The following is a 21,907-nucleotide window of genomic DNA, read 5'->3' on the forward strand; positions in this document are numbered from 1 at the left end:
TATGACACTTTATACAGCAATAACATTGAGAAGAAAAGCAACTGTGAAAGACTCAAAAACTCAGATCAATGCAATGATCAAAAAAAGATTTTACAGTTCTAATTACAAAGCACATTGCTCAGCTTCTCAGTGATATACTCAAGTTGCCAGATGACACATGAATTTTCAGATGTCATTGTGGAAGTGTTTTTTGGTTTATTGGTTACAAAGATTTTGCTTTTTATTTTACTTTTTCATTTTGGAAGGAGGAGTTGGGAAGGGGAAAGAGGAAGTCATAGCATTGTCAAAAAAATACAAAGGTTATTGAAACATTTGAAAATTCATAAGAGAAAAAATGTTCTAAAGAAAAGAGACAAGCAGGACAGCTTTGAAAATAACAATTTGAATGTATTACATCCCATAAAAACAACAAACTATGCAATAGATATTGGTGGCTTCACATATAGACTTCTTTTTCTGTTCTATTTTGTTTATGGAAATGTTTGTGTGTGTGTAAAACCATTCATTTCCCAGCCAGCTGTAGTCCTCTGGATTTCTCCATCACATCCCCAGGAAACTTATCAAGAACTTCGTCATTCTGCAAGATCACAGCAGTCTTGGTACTTTACACCTCATTAGTCCCTCTGCCTCCAGACTGCAGAGTGGAGGTCTTCCTTTTCAAGTATTGTCTTCCCCCATTAGATTGGGAATTCCTTGAGGAAAGTGACTCTTTCTTTTTCATATTTGTATCACCACTACATAGCACTGTGCCTGGCAATTAATAAATGTTTATTGACTGCCAGTCTCAGAATAAAAAAAATAAATTAAAAAAATTTAAGTATATAATAAATTCCAGCTCATTAACTTCAAAACTGTCATATTTGCCTCTGAATTTCCTTCTCTTCTGTATGCTTTAAAAAATGTTTTGTTGACCCATTTTCTTTTCTTTTTTTGTAAGTGTAAACTATTCCCTTCCACTTTCAGAGCCTTCCTCCCCCAAATTAAAACAAAACAAACCAAAACAAAAAAAGCTCTCTTCTGACAAAAACTTCTTATTAATAACACAAGGAATTAAACCTAAGTGCACACCAATTTCTTGGTTCTGCATCCATTCTTTCCTCTTTTGTCTTCTGTTACCTGCTTTAACCTTCCAGATTCTGTTTTTCTCATGATAATATATGCCCAGGCTCTCCAAAGGCAAACTGAAAATTCTCCCATTTAGCTAGTCAGTGCTGGTACACCAATACTACAGTATTGTTATCAGCTTTGCTGTACACAGGCTAGTAGGGAATGTAGTTCCCAAGAAGTAAATCTTCCTATATGAGGAACTAAAATTAATTAACTCAATTTAATTAATTTAATAACTTAATTAACTGAGTTCAGAGCAATGTATTACCTAAACAAAAATAAAACAATAAACCAACCACATATCATGACAGTTTTCCATAGTTCAACCCTTAGAGTAGAAAGGGCACTAGTCTTTTTTGCTGTCTCCCCTATTAAAAATTATAAAAAAAAACTTTTGTTTTTTGTTTTAGCAAATTGTCTGATACTTGGTAGATGTGTCATAAATGTTTATTGACTGACATAGCTCCTTATAGTAGGGCTCCAGAATGGATGCTGTTATTAGTGGGAATTTCAGGCCAGTGAGGGAGATAAGTAATCATTGTTTTGTTGATTATTCATATCTGACTCTTTCCACCCCATTTGAAGTTTCCTTGGTAAAGATACTGGAGTGGTTTGCCATTTCCTTCTCTTCTCATTTTACACCTGAGGAAAGTGAAGCAAATAGAGTTAAGTGACTTGCCTGGGGTCACACTGCTAGTAAATGTCTGATGTCAAATTTGAACTCAGGTCCTCCTAATTCCAGGACCAGCACTCTATCCTCTGGGTCACCTAGCTGCCTGATATTATGTATAGGAGTCCTTTTTTTCTTTTTAGATTTTTTTCTTTTATTTTTTTCCATTTTTCAAATGCTTTATTAACTTCGATTTACATCATTCATTTCCGCCAGATTTTGAGTTACAAATTTTCTCCCCGTTTTTCCCCTACCCACCACCCTAGAATAGCAGTCCCACAGGATATCCCCTCATCCAATCTGCTCTCTTCCATATCTTCTCCCATACCCCCTTAGACTTTTCCAGTAGGGCATAGTGGATCTCTATGCCCCAGTGCCTGTATATCTTCTTTCCCAATTACATGTAAAATAGTATTAATAATAGTATATATAATTTTAAACATTTGATTTTAAAACTTTGAATTCCAAATTCATTCCCTTCCTCCCTTGTCACCCACCCTTACTGGGAAGATAAGCAGGTCAGTATAGGTTGTACATATGTAGCTAATGCAAAACAACAACATAGTAGATATATTGTAAAAAACTGACTATATTTCCTTTCCTCCTATCCCACCTCCCCCTTGTTCTATTCTCTACTTTGATCCCATCCCTTTTCAAAAGTGGGTGCTTCCAACTTCCCTCCCCCCAAGCCTGCCCTCCCTTCTGTCATCCCCCCTCTGATCCCCTTCCCCCCTACTCTCCTATAGGGTGAGATGCCCTATTTAGTGTGTATTTCATTCCCTCCCCAAGCCAAATTCAATGAGAATAAGGTTGACCCATTCCTTTTTGCCTTCCTATTCTTCCCCTCCATTGTAACCATTTTCCCTTGCTCTTCTATATGAGATAGTTTACCCCATTCTGTCTCTCCCCATCTCCTCTCATTATATTCCTCTCTCACCTCTTAATTTCATCTTTTAAGTTTCATCCCTTCCTGTTTTAAATTGGTCCTGTGCCCTCTCTCTATGTATACCTGTAAACATAAATACACACATTTACATATGTATTCATATGCCCATATACCCTCATATATAGACATATATATATATATATATATACATATATATTTCTATTCCCTTCAAACATTTTCATACTGACAAAGTTTCATCAGTTACAATTATTGTTTTTCCATGTAGCAATGTTAATAGTTCAACTTTGATCAGTGGCTTATAATTTCTTTTCCCTGTTTACCTTCTCATGCTTCTCTTGCTTCTTGTATCTGAATGTCAAATTTTCTATTCAACTCTGGTTTTTTCATCAAGAAGGAGGCCTTTTTTTACACTTTCATCTGCTCCATTTGGAGACTTGAGTCTCTCACCTACTGAATGGATTACTGCTTTGTGAAAAATAAGCCCTCTATTATTTCTGACTTTCCTAAGTAATTTTGCTTCTAATTGAATTATTTAATGTCTTTTCAATCATTTGCCTAATTCTGGCACTCATAATTCTGCCCTTCTGAAGTCACACTAAAAAGATTATGCCTCTCTGGTTACATTGCATCTGAACCCTATAGTTCCATACAATCTGAACCTCATTTAACTATAATCTTTCATTATGCTAAATGAGTTTGATATCCTTGGACATGCTTTACTTTATTTTTAATGTAATAACCCCTCCAACAACAGAAACTGTTATTCTGAAAGAACTTTAATTCCCTTGCCTCAGCTGGAAATTTTAAAAAAATCATGTGTGTGTGTGATACATTTCTGGATTTCTACCCTTCCCCCCTTTCTATAAGATTGTTTTTAACAATGTTGTTTCAACTATTTTCCTTTGGAAATCTAACATCCCAAAGTTCTGTGTTGAGTTTGGTTGATGTTCTAAATCAGAAACATAACTAAGAATTTCTTCCGTATGTTCAAGAGCTTTATCCTTCCCATCTCCTGCTCCCTAATCTTCCCATTTTCCTCTGAACCCTTTCTTCACTCCTTTGCTAAGTAAGCATATGATTTCTCGCCAAGTGAATTGATAGACAACAAAGGGCTAAAATATGTCAGTGAAAGGTAAGATTTCTATTCACTGGAGAAGTTAGAAAAAGCATCATGAATCAAGTGTGACATGAAGTAGGCCTTGAAAGATGAATAGGATTTGAATGGGCAGAGAGCAGCACAGAAAACATTTTAGTTAATAATAATAATAAAAAATGATTATGATCTTTGATATTTACATAGGACTTTGAGGTTTGCAGAGCACTTTGCACACATTATCTTATTCCTCTGCAGACCTCAAAGAGCTATGTAAATGTCAATGATTGGCATCATCATCACCATCATCTTCATCATTAATTGAAATGTTTTCAGTACTATGGCTTTGAGCAGGAGAGCTAGATCAAACTTAATGAAATTATGTCCCCTTAAAACATATGAACATCTCCAGCAATCATATCACCTTGATGAATAGGGGTTTGGGAATTTGATTATGTCTGAAAAACTCTGATTGTGCTTCCTAGATAGATACAAAGATCTTCATGGACCTGATTGTCACTCATCCCCATAGACTGAATGACTAGTTATTAAAATCTTAGTCAAGTCAAATCAGCATATGCCAGAGTTTCTGTGTTAAGTGCTTTGAACACAAACATAAGGAGAAAGATAGTGCCTACCCTATCATAGGAAGGCAACATATAAAAGGAAACTGAAAGGTATGAGGGAGAGGGGAAGTACCTGTAGGGTAATGATGAAGAAAGTCCAGAAGGAGAGGAATGAAGACAGAGCTGACCTGGGCACCTTCCTTAAAATGGAGGTTCTGAAAGGAACCAATCAATTAGAGGAAGGGGCTGCAGAAGCAGAATGTACTTTCAGTGTTAGAAGGAAGGCCAGGGTAGAATGAACTTCCAAAGTGAGAAGACTGTTGTGGGATAGTGTGGAAAGTCTGGAGTGGAGCCTGGAGAGAAATGCAGACCTTGGCAGTGGAGACAACGTGATTAGCTCTGGTTATTGTGGATTCCATGGCATCCCAAAGTCCTGTGCTAAATGGAGGAGAGGGGATGATAGAACTGTCAGAGTCAGTCAGGCGAAATACAAAGGGAGCTGAACATAGACTAGATACTTGAAAGCAGAGAGGGTTTCCTGGTGGTGATGAGAGTGACGAAGCCTTCTCTTCTGTATAGCCTTCTTCTCTAAGAACCTTCCCTGCTTCAGACTCAGAAAGGCTAAGGAGAGACTGCAGCCTTTAGGCTTAAGACAAGGAATTCATGTTTTCCATGGTGTTGTCAGATACCTTCAATGAGGACAAAAATTGCATCAAGGTCAGCTATTGCATTGATGGTAAAGTATTTAACTCAAAAAGACTGCAAGCCAAGACAAAAGTGGAGGAAGAGTTGGTACATGACTTTTTGTTTGCAGATGATTGTGCACTCAGTGCAGCTTCTGAGACTGAGATGCAACAGAGTATGGACCTGTCCTCTGCCACTTGTGCTCATTTTGACCCAACAATCAACACCAAGAAAACAAAGGTTCTCCACCAGCCAGCAGTGTATCGTTCATATGTAGAGCCACTGGTCACAGTAAATGGAGAAATTTTGAATGCCGTGGATAAGCTCATTTGACAGTATTCTTTCCAAGGTTGATGTACACATCACTAGAGCTAGCTCAGCATTTAGGAGACTCCTGAAAAAAGTGTGGGAGAGAAGAAGTATTAGACTGCCTTCCAAAACTGAAGGTCTACTGAGCCTTTGTGCTGACCTCATTGTTTGGCCTGTGAGACCTGGACAGTATAAACAGCATCATGCTAGAAAGTTGAACCTCTTCCATTTGAAGGTCTTAAGAAGATACTGGACACTAAAGTCCTCTCTGGAGCTGAACTGCCAAACATTCAAACTCTACTGCAGGGAGTGTAACTCCAATGGGTTGGTCACATAGCTCGATGCCAAATGCACATTTGAATTTACACAAGGCAACCACTCACCTGGTGGTCAGAAGTGGTTTGAAAACACTCTTGAGGTCTCTCAGAAGAACTTTGGTATTGTTTGTGAGTGATTGGAGATTCTGGCACAGGACTGCCAAGCATCAAAGAAGGTGCTGTGCTCTATGAGCAAAACAGAATCACAGTAGCACAAAGGAAATGTGAACCATGCAAATCCAGAGCCACTTCCATTCTAAGTGTCCTAAGGACTACTTGTGCCTGACTTGTGGTAGACCCTTCCCAACTCATATTGGGCTGATTAGCTATAGCCCAACACTCTACACTCTGACTCAGCACCATGATGTCATTGGTTTTCTTCAAAAATGAAGGATGAGCAACAGCCATCTTAAGGATAAAATTGCTAACGTTTGCCCCAAGCCCTATGGGCCAGTACTTTGCTGTTTAGTAATTATAAAGGCCATTACCTTTACTGAGCCAGATTAATCTTGCACTAGGGTCAATTAACTAAAAGCTATAGTGGAAAAAAAGGGCACTGGCCCTGTAGGCAAAAGGCTGTGGATTCAAATCTTACCTTTGACATTTCCCTTTTGGATCCCAGTTTTCTTATCTTTGAAAAACAAGTGGGTTGGGCTAAATCCAGGTTCTGAGGTCCCTTTTAGATCTAGACTTATGCTCCTGTGACTTAAAATAATAATTGCTATGCTGATCTAGGGTGCAAATCTCATCTTGGACTTATAGAAACTCCCTGTTTAGTCGTGTTTACCCATAACAAGTGTTTCAGTTGCTTAACTGAGCTGCTTTGTTCCCCTTATCGGTTTCCAGTGGGCATTTTGTGACTGTGAGAAAGGTGATTAACCCCCCAAAACTATGATTCTAGAGCCACTGAAGTAAATATATTTTAAAAAAATTTGAGCTGACTTGACCAAACCATATCTCCTGGTGGAAGTTAGGGCTAGGATATCATAGTACATAGTAGTCATGTTAGAGTATACAATTGCAAGAACTATTTGCCAATATTGGCAATTTTTGAACCAAGGGCAACATAGTTAAATGTGTCCTTAAAGGTTGCTGTGGCCCTTCTCAAAGGGTAGGACAGGCTGGGGAAAATTTCTCTTGGGTGTGGTAGCTATGTATCACCTAAAATTTTAGATAAGATAGCTGGCCCTGGAGTCCAGATGACCTGAGTTCAAATCTGGCCCTGGATACTTACTATCTGTGTGATCCTGGGCAAGTCACAACCTCTGTCTGCCTCAGTTTCCTCAACCCTAAAATTGGGATAATAACAGCATCTACCTCCCAAGGTTTCTGTGAGGATCAAATGAGATAGCATTTGTAAAGGGCTTAGCACTGTGCTTAGAACATAGAACGTCCTAAGTAAATGCTTATTCCCTTCCCTGCCTCCTTAATGTTGCCAACTTGGTGCTAAATTCAGTTCTTTCAATATTGCTGGAGGGATTGCAAAGTGTGTCAACAGTCTTCTTAATTTTACTACTCTGGGGTCAAGTTCCAGTCAATCTGGTTTAGTTAGCACTGTAAAAAAAAATTAATAAATATGTCATTAAAAATGCAAATATTTTAAAAATGAAATTTAAAAGCTGAAAGTTCTAAAATTGCACAAGATTTTTGTGAAGACCCAACATATGATCTTATACCATTTTCTAATGTGTGTTAATCTTGTTTTCCCAAGTAGACTATAAACTCCTTGAAGGTAGAAACTTCCTCATTTTTCTTGTATCTTCTACAGTAGATGCTTGATAATTAATGCTTTGATTCCATTCAATTCAACAAACATTATTAAGCACTTACTAAATGCTAAGGATATGAAGATAAGAATGAAAATATTTCTGTCCCCAAGAAACTTACACTGATCATTTTATGATTCAGGATTAAAAAAATATTAGAACATACATAATTTGTTTGTAATTTTTCCTCTTCTTTCCCCCTAATTTTGTTATTCTTCTCATTATAGGCACTCGGATCCTGGTTCTATTCCATTCCCAAATCATGACTCGATAGCATAACTAACTTCAAACAGGCTACATTAAAATGACTTAATACTTTAAATGGACAGTCTTAGAAAATTCTTATTCTCAACAAGGGAAGTTTCTTCATACAAGCAGGCACTTTTCTTGGCTCTTAGCAAAGCCCCCAGAAACTTGTCAGTGAGTAATTGGTGGAGTTGATATTTTCCAGGACATTTCTTCTACACAGAAAACTACACTATGAGTATTGTACTGTAGAAAAACAGTGGGAGGGAAAACCAAAATATTTTGGACTCTTGTGCTGTGCTATAGATTTTCTTTCTAAAGGTGTATCCAGCCATTAAAGAATCAGACACTAAATTCTAAATCTTTATATTCTCTGTGAATACTTTTAGTACTTTCTATCAATTTCCATTGTCATTGGATGACAGCATGGGTGGGAAAACCCAGCTGTGTCTCAGAATGTGACTAATTTTTAAATATTTAAGGTTTAATAAAACCCAAAATAACTTAGTCAAACCCTCTTTGTTGAAATGTACAATTATAGAATAATGTTTTACGTATCTTATTAACTTACATTACATGGTCTAAATTTTGTTTTGTAGAAGTTATATATACTATGCAAAGATCCTGATGAGTCTTTAAAATATATTTAAAAAAATATTCTTAGGGAACAGGAAGTCACATTTTGTCAAAGGTCAAATTAATCTGAACTCCAGAGAGACTGGCTTAGTTTCAAGACTTTTGAATCCAGGAATAGAGAGTTAATTATAAATTTTAGCAAAGATAGTAGGCTTTATTTCCAATCATTTTTGAACTCAAGTGACCAAGTAAGTCATATCAATAGACTTGGTCCCTTATACCAATTAAATATGGAAATTTCCTAGAGAGTAGAGGGAAAAAACCCAACAATAATCCCCTTGTTCAATTAAGTTTACATCCCTAAGCATTTAATTGACAAAAGAGAAAAAGTAGAGTGATATTAAAAGAGTTCAAGTCAATGGACAATTTCTACATGTATAACCTTGGGCAATGAACCTTGGGCAATTGAGTCCTCTTTGGACTCAATTTCTTCATCTTAAAAATGATAGGATTGAACCAGATGACCTCTGAAGTACCTTTCAAAAATATTTTTAAAATATTAAATTATCTATTTATCTATCTTTCTCTAAATCTATGACATTATACAATTTAGTCCCTGGAAGTGAAAACACACGAGGTCTAAACTTGCCTCTGCTGGTTAACATTAGTCTCATTCACTGTAATATTTAAAGTAAGAGAAACTCTTAAATGAATTATCTCAAATATGCTGTTTCAGGCTAGAGATGACCAAGCTGATATGTTACGTCAGCTTTGATACTGGAATGAAATGAAACTATCAGAAGACATGCTAGTTAAAAAGAGAATTACTTAGCAGGAAGAAGGATATTTAGTAAGGATACAGCTTTGATTTAGTTAAGCACAGCTCACAGTCTCAGGATTGCCCATGGAAGGAAGGAAATCTTTATTTATTTATTTAGCTTTTTGGAGCGGGGAGGGCAGGGCACTTGGGGTTAAGTGACTTGTGAAGGTCACATGACTAGTAAATGTTAAGTGTCTGGGATGAATTTGAACTCAGGTCTTCCTGACTCCAGGGCAGGTAGGTGCTCTATTCCCTGTGCCATCTAGCCTCCCCAGAAGGAAATATTTATTTAGTGCTTACTAGGAGACAGGCTCTGTGCTAGGTTCTTTACATATGTTATCTTATTTGATACTCAAAACAGCCCCAGGAAGTAGATGCTTTATTATCCTCATTTTACAGTTGAGGAAATGGAGGCAGATAGTAGTTAAGAGATTCACCCAGGATTATACTAATAGTAAGAGTTTGGGGTCATATTTGAACTCAGGACTTCCTTTCTCCAAGCTTAGAACATCCATTGTGCCACCTAACTCCCTCTGGCACCAGGAGTTCCAGCTGGCCATCCTATTAAGGGTCTGCTGAAGCTGCTTATGGCTTTTTGAACTCAAGTGACCAAGTAAATCATGTCAATAGACTCGGTTCCCTATGTCAATTAAATGTGGAAGACAGTTTCAACATATTTTTAGGAAAAACTGGTCTAACCTACATGGGGCAAGGCTTTAGGTTACTGCTCTGGCTATAGATATGTTTCATAGACCAACTAATAGATAATTATGAAGAATATACCTTCAGAAAGCTAAAAATATCTCACAAATTATAACTTTTGTGAGGACAGGGACTTCACTTCCCATATGAAATATGGGAGGACATATGAAATGATACAGAGTGAAAAAATAGAACTAAAAAAATCATACACGTTGACTAGAACACAACAGCAAAAGTCATTAAAATTCAGATGAAATAAATGGATATGATTGGTTAATTGGTTGTTGTCGTTGGTTCCTGAAGAGATCCAAAATGATGTTACTCTGTTGGGATCAAGATACAGTGTGTCCTACTGTGGCTGATTAGACCAATATAAGTTTGGAAGGTTCTCCCACAGATTGGGAACAAATAGTCCATATGAACATTTGCAGTGGAGATGCCTCTAAATTTGTGAATCTTATATTTCTTTTGATCTACTGTAATTTTGCTTTGTTCATAGAGCACAGTGCTTTCTTTGATGATCGACACTAAAATATAAAAGTTAAAGCACCATTCTTTCATTTCTTTTAACAAATAATTACATTTAAGGTTGCAAGTACTAGCAGTTGTAAACACTCACTATTTTGTTTACCTGCTTTGGAGGATTATACATTGTAGGGGTGGTGGTTCATTGAGGAGTTTGTTGGGGTTTGTTGTGCAAAAACAAAATTTTTCAATTAAAAAACCCTGGATCATTAACAGTTCCCTTAGCTAATCCTGACCCACCTCCTGCCTAGGTACATTCAAATTTATCTACCTTGCCTAAAATGTACTTACTACACAGATGCACAGATCAAATTCTTTTCTTTTTAGACACAGCTCATTGTTGCCTCTTCCATGAAGCCTTCATTGATATCCCCCTCCCCTACAACACTTTGAATATTTCCTTTGACCTTAGTTTATTCTAGCTTCTATCATTCTTATTTGTTTACATGTCTCATCCTTCCTATTAGACTGTAAAATCCTTGAGGTCAGGAAAGGAATTATTTTCCATCTTTGTATATTCAGGGTCTGGAACGAAGATGGAGTATGAAGATAATCGGGGTGCATTTTGACTGTGACCTTCACTGGTCTGGATCCTGTATTTGTCTTAGAGCAGCCTAAGATCACCTTGGCTTGCCTGTCATCAGTGTTAATTCATCTTGAGCTTACAGTAAATGAAAACCATTAGGTCTCTTTCACATGAAATACTATCATGCCAGGTCTATATCTGTGCAGGATTTGATATCGTTTCAGCCTATCCACAATTTGTGGCATCCCAATATTTTTATCTAATGAATTAACTTCCTTCCAAACTTTGTGTCATCAGCAATTTGATAATCATGTCACCATACTGAGTCACTGATAAAAATAGTGACTGTAACAGGTGTGGAGACAAAGCCTCTGTCTCTAGGCTGTTTTCTCTTCCCACTCTACACCTTTTCTCCTCAGATCTCTTAGTTCAGTTGTCATTTCTGTGCCAATCACTCTCAAATCTATAGTTTCAGTCTGAGTCTCTCTTTCTTGAGCTCTGTATCAAACTGTTTCTGGGACATTTCCAACCAGATATTCTATAGATGTCTCAAACTCTTTTCCCTACCTATAACCCCCTTCCTAAATTCCCTCTTTCTGTTAAGGGCAATATGATTCTTTCAACTACCCAGGTTTTTAAACTTATATTTATCAGTTATTCTTCTTTCTCTCTCACCACATTAGCCATTCATTTGTCAAGTCTTGACCATTATACCTCCACAATTTTCTTCCATCTATTCCCCTTCTGTCCTCTTGCCTGGTCACAACTCTGGTTTAAGCCCTCACTGCCTCTTACTTACATTGTTTTTTTGGAAATTTTTCTTTTAAAAAAATTATGGGGGTGGCTAGGTGGTGCAGTGAATAGAGCATGGGTCCTGGAGTCAGAAGGACCTGAGTTCAAATTCGGCCTCAGATACTTGACACACTTAGTAGCTATGTGATCTTGGGCAACTCACTTAACCCCAATTGCCCTGCTTTCCTTTCTCCAAAAAGCAAAAAAAAAAAAAATTATGATCTTGAAAAAAAGGAACATTTCTATACATAAAACAAAATAAAATGAGGGTTAGAGATGAAACTAAGAATCTAGTAATACAGTTTGATTTTTGTCCTATGATATGTCAATAAAACTGAAAATATAAATGAAATGGAAGATTTACAAAAATTTAAAATACTCTTGTTAATAGAATGAGAAAGAGAATTAAAAAACTCAACCTAAAAAAAAAAGAGAAGTTAAATAAGCCATAGATGAACTCTGAAAGGGAAAAAAATTCTCCTATCAGATGTGTTACAAGAAAGTTCTATCAAACATTCAAAGACCAATTAGTAATAATAATAATATTACACAAACTTTTTACAAAAATAGCAAAAGAAGGTATTCTATCAACAAATATGGTCTTTGTACCCAAACTAGGGAGAGTCAAATTAGAGAAAGAAAACTATAGATCAATATCCCTAATGAACATTGATGCAAAACATTTTAATAAAATGTTAGCAAAAAGGCTATATATGCATAATTTATGTATGTATGTATATGCATATACACACATACACACACAATATAAATCACAAAAATATTGCACACTATGACCAGGTGGAGTTTATACCAAGAATACACAATTGACTTAGTTTAGGAAAACCTTAACTATAATTGACAATATTAATAAAAAGAATAACAAAAATATCAATGGAGGCAGAAAAAACTTTCTGACAAAATATAAAACCTATCTCTGACAACAACAACAACAGCACCAGAAATCATAGGAATAAAAGTACTCTTCCTTTACATAATAAATAATATACAGAGTCTTCCAAAAGTCTTGGTGAAGCTTTAAGCTATTAAAGATTTATATCTAGGGCCAGCAAAATATGTAATGGTGATGTACTAGAGTCCTTTCTGATAAGATTAGGGGTAAAGTGAGGAAGTTCATTGTCATTATTACCATTTGATATAGTGCTAGAGATTCTAGCTATAGCAATAAGACAAGAAAAAGAAATTAAGGGAATAATATGGGCAAATTGAAAACAAAAATCATCACTTTTTTGCAGATGATGTATTTAGAGAATCGTAGAGACAACTAAAAATTAATTGAAATAATTAATTTAAGCAAAGTTGCTGAAATAAATTTACACAAATTTCTGTATATTACCAATAAAACTTAATAGGAAGAGATAGAGATAGAGATAGAAATACCATTTAAAATAATTATAGAATGTATAAAATATTTGGGAGTTAACCTACTGAAGTACACACAGAAACTTGTAGGAATACAACTACAAAACATTATGGAAATAAAGACAGACCTAACAAATTGGAGAAATATTATGAGCAATTAGCTCATTAGTTGGCTGAGGCAATATAACAAGATCAACATTATGTAAAATAATTTACTTATTCAGTGCTATACCCAATCGAACTACCAAAGGATTACTTTGTAAAACTAATCAAAGGAAACGTGTATATGGCACTGACTGTGCCAGGCATTGTGCTAAGTACTTTATATCTCATTTGATCCTCACAACATCTCTGGGAGCAAGGTGCTATTATTATTCCCATTTAACATTTAGGAAACTGAAGCAAGCACAGATTAAGTTACTTGTCCAGGATCATACACTAGTAAATATCTGCAGTCAAATTTGAACTTGGATTTTCCCGACTCCAGGGCCAGAGTGCTAACCATTATGCAACCTAGTTGCCTAGAAAAAAATTATAAAATTTGAACTAACAAAATGTCGAGTATCTCATAATGAAAGAAAATAGATAGGAAGAGAGCTCGGCAATTCTAATTCTCAAATTATACTATTGTCTGTCCCCAAAATCAAAATGTAATTCTCAACCTTAATAGCTTCAGAAGTATTAATGTTACAAACATGCAGAAAATATCACTTGAAAGCTTTTCTTTTATATTTATTTTATGTTGTGTATTTTTTTTCTTTTTGGAGGGGGGAAGGCAGAGCAATTTGGGTTAAATGACTTGCCCAAGGTCACACAGCTAGTAAGTGTTAAGCGTCTGAAGCTGGATTTGAACTCAGGTCCTCCTGACTCCAGGGCTGGTTCTCTGTTCACTGTGCCACCTAGCCACCCCTATTTTGTGTATTTTAAATAATATAGTTTTAATTTTAGGGTTTTTTTGTTTTTTCACAAAATGGGGCATCCTGTCATTATGTATCATATATGCAACAATTTCTGGATGACATTTTCTCAGACTAGTGGTGGATTAATAGAGAAGATCTCCTTGCCTAGTCATCTAATCTATCTTAGATGTTTTCTTGTGGGGTCACATCAAAACTGTCATGTATGTGTCAAAGCCTCATTCTTTGGATAATCTTAAGACTATGATTACAAATTCTATCCTTTCAGTTGCTGAGCAGCAGTTAATGAATTTTTTTCTTTACAAAATTTGAAAGCTTACTAGAGCAATTCATAGCATAAGATAGCAGTATATTGAATTTTAATAAGAAACATCAATATTTTAAAAATTTCAATAACATTTCAAATGTGTTTGTTATATGTTTGTAGCATTTATACTTTTGTATATATTTAAACTTATACTTATTAAAGTTTAAAATTGTAAAAAGACTTTTGGGACAATCTATACAAAGCCATAATCACAAAACAATTGGATATTGGGTAAAAAAAAATATACAAATTGATCAACTTACCAAAGCAAATAAATCTTATAGCACAATATACCAGACTTGTAGCCAAGTGTCTGATAAACCAAATCATCCCAGATATTCAAGGAAAACCCTGTTTTTTTGACAAAAACTGTGGGGAAAACTAGATATCAGTCTGGCAAAGAATTAGTTTATACCATATACCATATCTCATTCACACTACAAACCAAGAAAAGCTTCAAATGGATATATAACCTACATAAAAAAGGTCACATCATTGAACAAATTAAAGAAACAAGTAACAAATTACCTTTTAGATCTATGGATAGGGGAAGAGTTCATGACCAAATAAAAAATGGGATCAGAAAAAAAATGAGCAATTTTGATTATCTGAAGTTAAAAAGTTTTTGCACAAAGAAATCCAGTAAAGCTAAGATTAGGGCAATAGTTACTTGAGGAAAAACTTCTGCAGAAAAATTTAATGATAAAGGCATAATTTCCAAAATATATAAGCAATTGATTCATATTAATAATAGGAGCCATTTGCCAAATGATAAATGGTAAAAAAAATAAAAATATGAACAGGAGTTCTCAAGGGAAGAAATCCAAGCTCTCTATAGCCATATAAAAATGCTCCAAAATCATTACTAATTAGAGAAATAAAAATTAAGGAAAATCTAAAATTTAATCATACATCTATCAGTTGACAAAGTTGACAAGAGAGGAAAATGATAAACATTGAAGGCACACTGATATATCGGTGTTCTAGAATGGGTCCCACCATTCTGAAAAGCAATTTGGAACTATGCCTCCAAAGTTCTATCCTTTGAGCCAACAATAGTACTTTCAGAACTATATTCCAAAGAAATCAAAGAAAGAATTAAAGGTCCAATATGTAAAATATATGCTATATACTAACTTTTTTTTTAAAGTGGCAAAAAATTGGAAATTGAGGGATTCATATTAACTGTGAAATGACTAAAAATTTTATGCAATATGAATGCAATAGAATACTATTGTGCTGTGAGAAATGAAGATACTTACAGAGAAACCTGGGAAGACTTGAATGTACTGATACAGGGTGAAGTGAGTCGAACAAAGAGAACTATTAACACTATGACATCAACACTATAAAGATGAACAATTTTGAAAGACAACTCTGATCAGCATGATCAATCTTTATTCCAAAGGACTGAGGATGAAGAATGCTACCCATCTTCTGACAAAGAGGTGATATTGGTAAAGATGGAAAATGAGACAGAAACATTTTTGGACATGTTCATTGTGAGAATTTGTTTTGTTTGCCTATGCTTATTTTTAATGAGGGATTTCACTTTGTTTTATTTCTTCAGTAGAGGAGAGTATGTGAAAGAAAAAAATACACAAATGATAATTGAAAAAATTAATGAAAAAAAAAAGAGCATATTGGGACAGCATGCCATAATGGATAGAGAACTTATTGCAGAACCAAGACCTGAATTCAAGTCATACCTCTGACACATTGGTGGTCCATCCAGATATCCCAAGAACATCACTCCCAAATCTTGGTATCATTTAGGACTTCTCTTTCTCACTCACTCCACATAGCTAATCTCTGACCATTTCTACTTTCTCTCTCTTGTCAGACTCTTCTTCTTTCCACTCATTCAGTCACAACTCTAACCCTCATTACTTCTCTCTTGAACTACTAAAAGATTTCTAACTGATACCCTGCCTCAAATCTTTCCCCATTCTAAATCACCCTCTTTTGGGCTTTCAAGGTGATGTTTCTAAAGCTTAGTTCCTACCCTGTCACCCTCTTTCCTCTAAGAACACATTTAAAGTTTGCTGGCCTTTAAAGCTCTTCATAATCCGGTCCCTTCCTATCTTTTTAGCCTTCTTACATCTCACTGTCCTCCATGTCCTTTTATCCAAGTACACTTACCTATTTGCTGTTCCTGCCACATGACCTTCCATCTTCCATCTCTAGGCCCTTGTACTGGCTCTTCCTTATACCAGGAATGCTCTGTGCCCTCATTCCTTACCTCTGCCTCTTAATTTCCCTTCCTTCAAGACTCAGCTCCAATCTTACCATCAGGAGATCTTTTCAAGATGCTAATGCCTTCCCCCTTCAGATTACCTTCCCCTGTTCTGTACACATCTCCCTTCCACATCTCAACTTTCCCCATTGAGGTTTCAATATATTGAGGGTTGGCATGAAAAATTGAATGGGAATTTTTTGGGAGTAAGTGGATGCCACAGATGACATGCAAAGACCAGCAGATGACACACAAAAAAGTTTAGAAACTCAAAAATATATAAAATATACATACAGTATTGTATAATATCAACCCAAATTTTATAATAAGGTACTATAAGCACCCCATAAAAGAAAAAGAAAAAACCCAGACTTCTATGGTATGAAGGGAGGGCCAAATTTTTTTACTTGGATTTTCCACATCCTGGGGACACCTGTCCCTAAGCCCCATGATGTGGAAGGGATACCGTACATATCTTCTATTTACTTATTTACTCCTTGAAAGCAGACAGTGTTCCTCACCTTTATTTATATTTCCAGCACATAGCACAGTGGATGGCTGGTAGAAGGCACTTAAGCTTGTTGACTGATTGACTGACCTCAGTTGTTTCCCCAAAGACCAAGAATCATCTTGTGTGCATTACTGACTATTAAAAACAGGAATTTGGGGGTTCTTTTTACTTTTACAATATAACAATGTAGGATAATATTGGCAAACAGCTAAAATGATGACTCAGCTCAGGACAATAGAAATTTACTTTGTCTTTGTGAAAGCATTTCACTTGCTATGTTGTGTCTGACTCTCTGGGACTATTTTTGGGTTTTCTTAGAAAAGATACTGGCAGGGGAGGCCAGGTAGCACAGCAAATAAGAGCATCGGCCCCAGTGTCGGGATGACCTGGGGATCAAATCTGGGCTCAGATACTTAGCACCACACCCAGAAATAACTGGCTGTATAACCTTGAGCAAGTTACTTAACCCCGATTGCTTTAAAAATAAAATAAAAAAGATACTGGAGTGATTTGTCATTTTCTTCTCCAGAACATTTTACAGATGAGGAAACAGAGGCCAATGGGGTTAAGTGATTTTCCCAGGGCCACACAGTAAGTGTCTGAAGCCATATTTGAACTCTTTCCTTAGCACTTCTTGATTTCAAGCCCAGTGTTTTATACACTGGACCATCTAGCTGCCCCTTCCCTTGCTATAGGAGAGTATGAATAACACAAATTCCAGAGAGTGATGGTAGAATATTCCTCCTGCCTCTGAGTAAAAGTGTGGTGAACTACAGGTGAGGAATGAGGCATACATTTTAAGACATGATCAATGTATTGATTTGTTTTACTTAACTGATTTTTTTGTAAAAAGGGAGTTACTCCTGTATGTGGGCTGCAGGGAGAGGGGAAAGGAGTCTGTGGGAAATGAGTGATCTTTTAAAAAGAGGGAAGAAAAGAAAAATAATAAATTAAAAATAAATTTTAAAAAATTGCAAAGGGGTTGATAAGTAGGCAGCATTCCTTCAACTCTTCTTTTCATGCTCACTGTGCCTACCTAGCCTCTTTGATTAGCAAGTGCTATTTGTTGCCTACCAATCCCATCACCAGCAAGAGTATAGGGAGTCTAAATACAATGATGGGAATCAAATCTTAGTCTTTTGAATCCTCTGTAACTCCTTTCTCTTGGGGGAAATTGAGATGCCAAAGGAGGGAGAAGCAAGTAGAGGTCCCCTGATACTCCCTCTTCCAAGTACTGAAAGTTTTGTTTGACAAAGAACATACGTTATCCAAATATCTGCTTTTCTGTTAAATGAGCTTTTACTGATTTGCTCTATAACCCACACCAGTATAATTGACAAAAAAACCCTCCTGGAGTTTAAGCTTCAATAGGGCAGGGAGTGTCTTTTCAATGACTTCTTTCTCACTTTCAGCTAGAGACAATGCCAGGCACATAGTGGGCACCCAGCAGTAAATGTTTGTTGAAATTTGACAATATATTCTGGGAACAACAATAATTACTGTGACTATGATTGTCATTATTTCCACTCTATTTGCAAACTGCTGCAGTCATTTATTTTCATCTTTTATATTTTGAAGGCTATGCTAACTTCAAATTCTGGGGGACTCATTTGAGGCTGTCCGGGTATAAAAATACGTAGAAATCTCTACAACGTTCTAGAGCGAGGCGCCTTATTTTCTTCTCTTTAGCCTCCACCTCCAAATAAGATTACTTTCTACATTTTGGGAAAGGGGGTGGACGTGGGTGTGGAAGTGAGGCCTTGGAGATGGGGAATTTGTTTCAGAAAAACAATCATACAAGTATAACTCTGAAACTACTACACACTTGCTTAAGGAATAACACTGGGTTGGTTGCCTGTTATGTTAGATTGAACAAAGGGAGGATGAAAAATTCTGGCCGCTGAATGTCGTCTGGAGTCCAGACAGGTTAAAAGTGCTGGGATCTGACCCAGAAACCAAGAGGGAATTATTAGAAGGTTTGGGGTTGGGAAGAGGTTGGGAAAGGTGTGTGTTGTGTCTGTGTCTGTCTGTGATGTGAGCCCCGGGAAGAGGTAACCTTCCTTGTAGAGGCATGCACCTCTAGCAGTCTGCATGACTCGTGGGCGTGTGATGGGGGAGCTGGAGAGGAATGCCATCTGCCACAAGGGAGCTGCGGGAGGTACCTGATTTATACGCACTGGAAGGGAGGAGAACCGCTTTGGGAAAGGGGCCACTTTGGCATACAGACGAGCCCAGTGAGGACGTAGCTTATTTGGAGCCGAGGCTGAGAGTGGGGGAGGAGGGAAGGATGTCCGGGCAGAAGGTACACCCACTTTCCAGGTTGGGGTCAGCGGCCAGCAGTACGCGTGCCCTGGCGCGTGGATGTGTATGTGTGTGTGGGAGGGAGAGAGAGGGCTGGAGGAGAGGGAGGTTGGTTTAGCTTCGGTGTCTGCGAGGGCGCCCGGGAGGGAGCTGGATGCGAATTTGCCGGATGCGAGCAGCAGGCGGCAGCCTTGGTCTTGCCTTGAGCAGGCCGGCGGAGCCGGGTGATGTCAGTAGTGGCTGGGCTGGCAGCAGTCTGTACTTCCTGTATAAAGGAAGGCTCGTCTGCAAACACCACTAGCCAGTCCCAGCTTCTTTTGACGGAGCAGCCGCCGCCACCAAAGAAGCAGCAGCAGCAGTAGTAGCCGCAGCAGGATTGTCAAATTCGGGAGCCAGCTTTCCCACCCCCCCCTCCCTGGCTAATCCCTTCCGCTTCCCCGGATCCTGGCTTGACATCTCCGGACCCAGGAGCTGCATGAGTGTGCTTGCAAAACAGCGGAAGAATGGCAGTCCTCAAACTCACCGACCAGGTACGAGGGGGAGCCCCGGGCGGACGCGAGCAGGGCAGGCTCCCCAACCACCGCCTCCGCGGGCTGGAGAGAAGCTCCCACCGGGGTCCCGGAGAGCAGAGCTGGCACCCGGCTCGTCAGCCCCGGCTGGGGAAAGGCGCACTGATGAGGAAGATGAGGATGAGGATGGAGATGGGGAGAGAGCCTCACCAGGGCTCCCGGCGAGCTGTTTACATAGGGAGAAGGGGAGGAGTGTTTAGGGCTGTGCGCAGCCTTCTAAATCCCGGCGTTTCCCCGTTCTCCTCCCCCTTGCTCTCCTCCCCGCCCTATGCCGTCGGAAATGCCCCTGCTGCTCTCGAGCTCCCCCAGCTCTCCCCCTACCAAAGGCGGGGGAGGGGGTGACTGACTGCTTGGGTGGTTCTAGCTTGCAGCCTAGATGTGTGTGTGTGTGTGTGTGTGTGTGTGTGTGTGTGTGTGTGTGTGTGAAGGGAGTGATTTTATGTGGGCTAAGATCTGAGACGGAGCGAAGGGGGAGGGGAGGCTTTAAGGTTCTCCCCGGGGCTAATAATGTGCTGCGTAGTGTAGGCTAAGTCAGATTTTGCATTCAGTAGGAGAAAGCATGCAAATCTACCGAGAGGAGGAAGACACGGGGAGGGAGGGACAGAGAAAGAGAGCGAGAAATATAGATTGGAGATACCTCAATGAGCCAATGAAGTAGAATAGCTCAAGCTGTTTCTCTTTTAAGGCATATGTGTGGTTAACCAGTATTTATCCGTTTGACATTACATTCTGACTTCCTCTTAAACTGCCTAGACTCTGTATGTGTGAGTGTGTGTATGTGTATGTGTGTATTTACCCTTCACCTTTCGGGCTCTGGCAGTGAGATGGGAGGGTATGAATGTCCGTCTGGGCTTTCCCTAACTGGTGGTGGCTTGAACCCCCGCCTCCGTCCATTGATTAGTCGGCTTTCCTTCCTCCCTGAGATGCTACCCCTTGCTGCTCTATAGTGTTTGCCCGGAGGTGGTCTGCTTATTTCCAGACTGGTGAGATTTGTGCTCCTTCCAGGGGCCCACCCTTCTCTCATTCTGCACTAAGTAAAGGGGATTAAAGCACGCCACCTTTGTGTGTGCCCTGCTGCCTTTCATAAATTGATCTTTATGTACAACAGACCAAGTGACTGATCAACTCCCCTTCGATCTCATCCACAAAGCTCTAGCTCCCCCCGACAATTTACAATGAAATGAACATTCTGAAGGAGGCAAAGCCTGTGTTGGAATTCTGAGACTGGGGAAACTCATCTTGACACTGACACATGTAATTAAACCTATTCTATGGTCTTTCCCACCTCTTAGTACAAATCGTGGCCCAGTCTCACCTCAGTCTTTTAACCTAGATCGAAATGATTGGTTAGCTGTTTAGTTTAAGACATTGCATTTTGGGCCTGTCGCCCCTGAGACATAAGTGAGATTAATTACCATAATGTCTAGTAACGATTTTTCTCTCCACCTCTTTCTTATGTTAAAACACAAGATCCAAAGTTTCATAGATCCTTACAGACTATTACCAATAAATTCATACCTAAGGTTTTCGTTTAACTTACATTTAGCAGGAAGAGTACAGCTGGTGATTGGAATTAACTCCGTTGCATTGGTTTTAAAGCATTTAAAATGTTTTGTAAGTTGATACTAGGTTTTCCACTATTTGGTTCTTGTACTTTGCCAACTGTTAGACATTCCCTTGTTTTATTCTGCTAATTTTAGTCTGACTTGGTCAGACATCTGTCCCCATATGCATTCTGATGCTTCAGTGTTTTTGTCCATCAATTCCAAAATCTCCCCATTGTAATTTTTATATATGCATAGTAAAGTCTCCTTAAATAAGGCTTACTTCATCACATGCTCTAAAGATAATTTTAATATGGTTAAATAGTATTTGCTTTATACTTCAACAGGTTTAGAAATAGTGCTTTTTAAGCAAAAGCATATACACTGATAAAAAGATATTTACTTAGAATAATCTTTCCATACTCATCACCCTAGAATTTACAATGCTACTATATTTTGGAATGTCCTTGGATATTTTTAGCTTTGGAAATGGAGCCAGGGAAAGAAAAAGTTGCACCACCTATATAATTTGTTTT

General features: G+C 38.0%; 1 protein-coding gene and 1 long non-coding RNA gene across 8 annotated transcripts in view; one reads left to right on the plus strand and one right to left on the minus strand.

Moving 5' to 3' along the window:
* Positions 1–600: 600 nt before the first annotated feature.
* On the minus strand, positions 601–20,183 carry LOC138147595 (uncharacterized). 2 transcript variants are annotated; one of them, XR_011164858.1, is made up of 5 exons: positions 19,782–20,183; positions 5,720–5,839; positions 4,715–5,421; positions 2,715–2,786; positions 601–1,749 (listed from the first exon to the last, which is right to left on the minus strand). It is a non-coding gene; the product is annotated as an uncharacterized lncRNA (long non-coding RNA). The 2 variants fall into 2 exon arrangements; XR_011164857.1 differs by lacking the exon at positions 4,715–5,421 and having other exon boundaries at positions 19,782–20,119.
* The window catches only part of ANKRD44 (ankyrin repeat domain 44), a 366,132-nt gene continuing 362,152 nt past the window's right edge, over positions 17,928–21,907 (plus strand). For 2 of the 6 annotated variants that reach the window (XM_069070154.1, XM_069070157.1), the window contains exon 1: positions 17,929–19,788. In XM_069070154.1, coding sequence (XP_068926255.1) covers positions 19,762–19,788 — 27 coding nt within the window. In that variant the 5' untranslated portion in view covers positions 17,929–19,761. Of the gene's footprint in view, positions 19,789–21,907 lie in introns of all 6 variants that reach the window. The other 4 variants (XM_069070158.1, XM_069070159.1, XM_069070155.1 and 1 more) reach the window with 3 other exon arrangements.

Source organism: Petaurus breviceps, unplaced genomic scaffold, assembly GCF_028583685.1.
Source record: "Petaurus breviceps papuanus isolate PSGF00001 unplaced genomic scaffold, PetGlider_PUasm1.0 90804, whole genome shotgun sequence".
Taxonomy (NCBI): domain Eukaryota; kingdom Metazoa; phylum Chordata; class Mammalia; order Diprotodontia; family Petauridae; genus Petaurus; species Petaurus breviceps.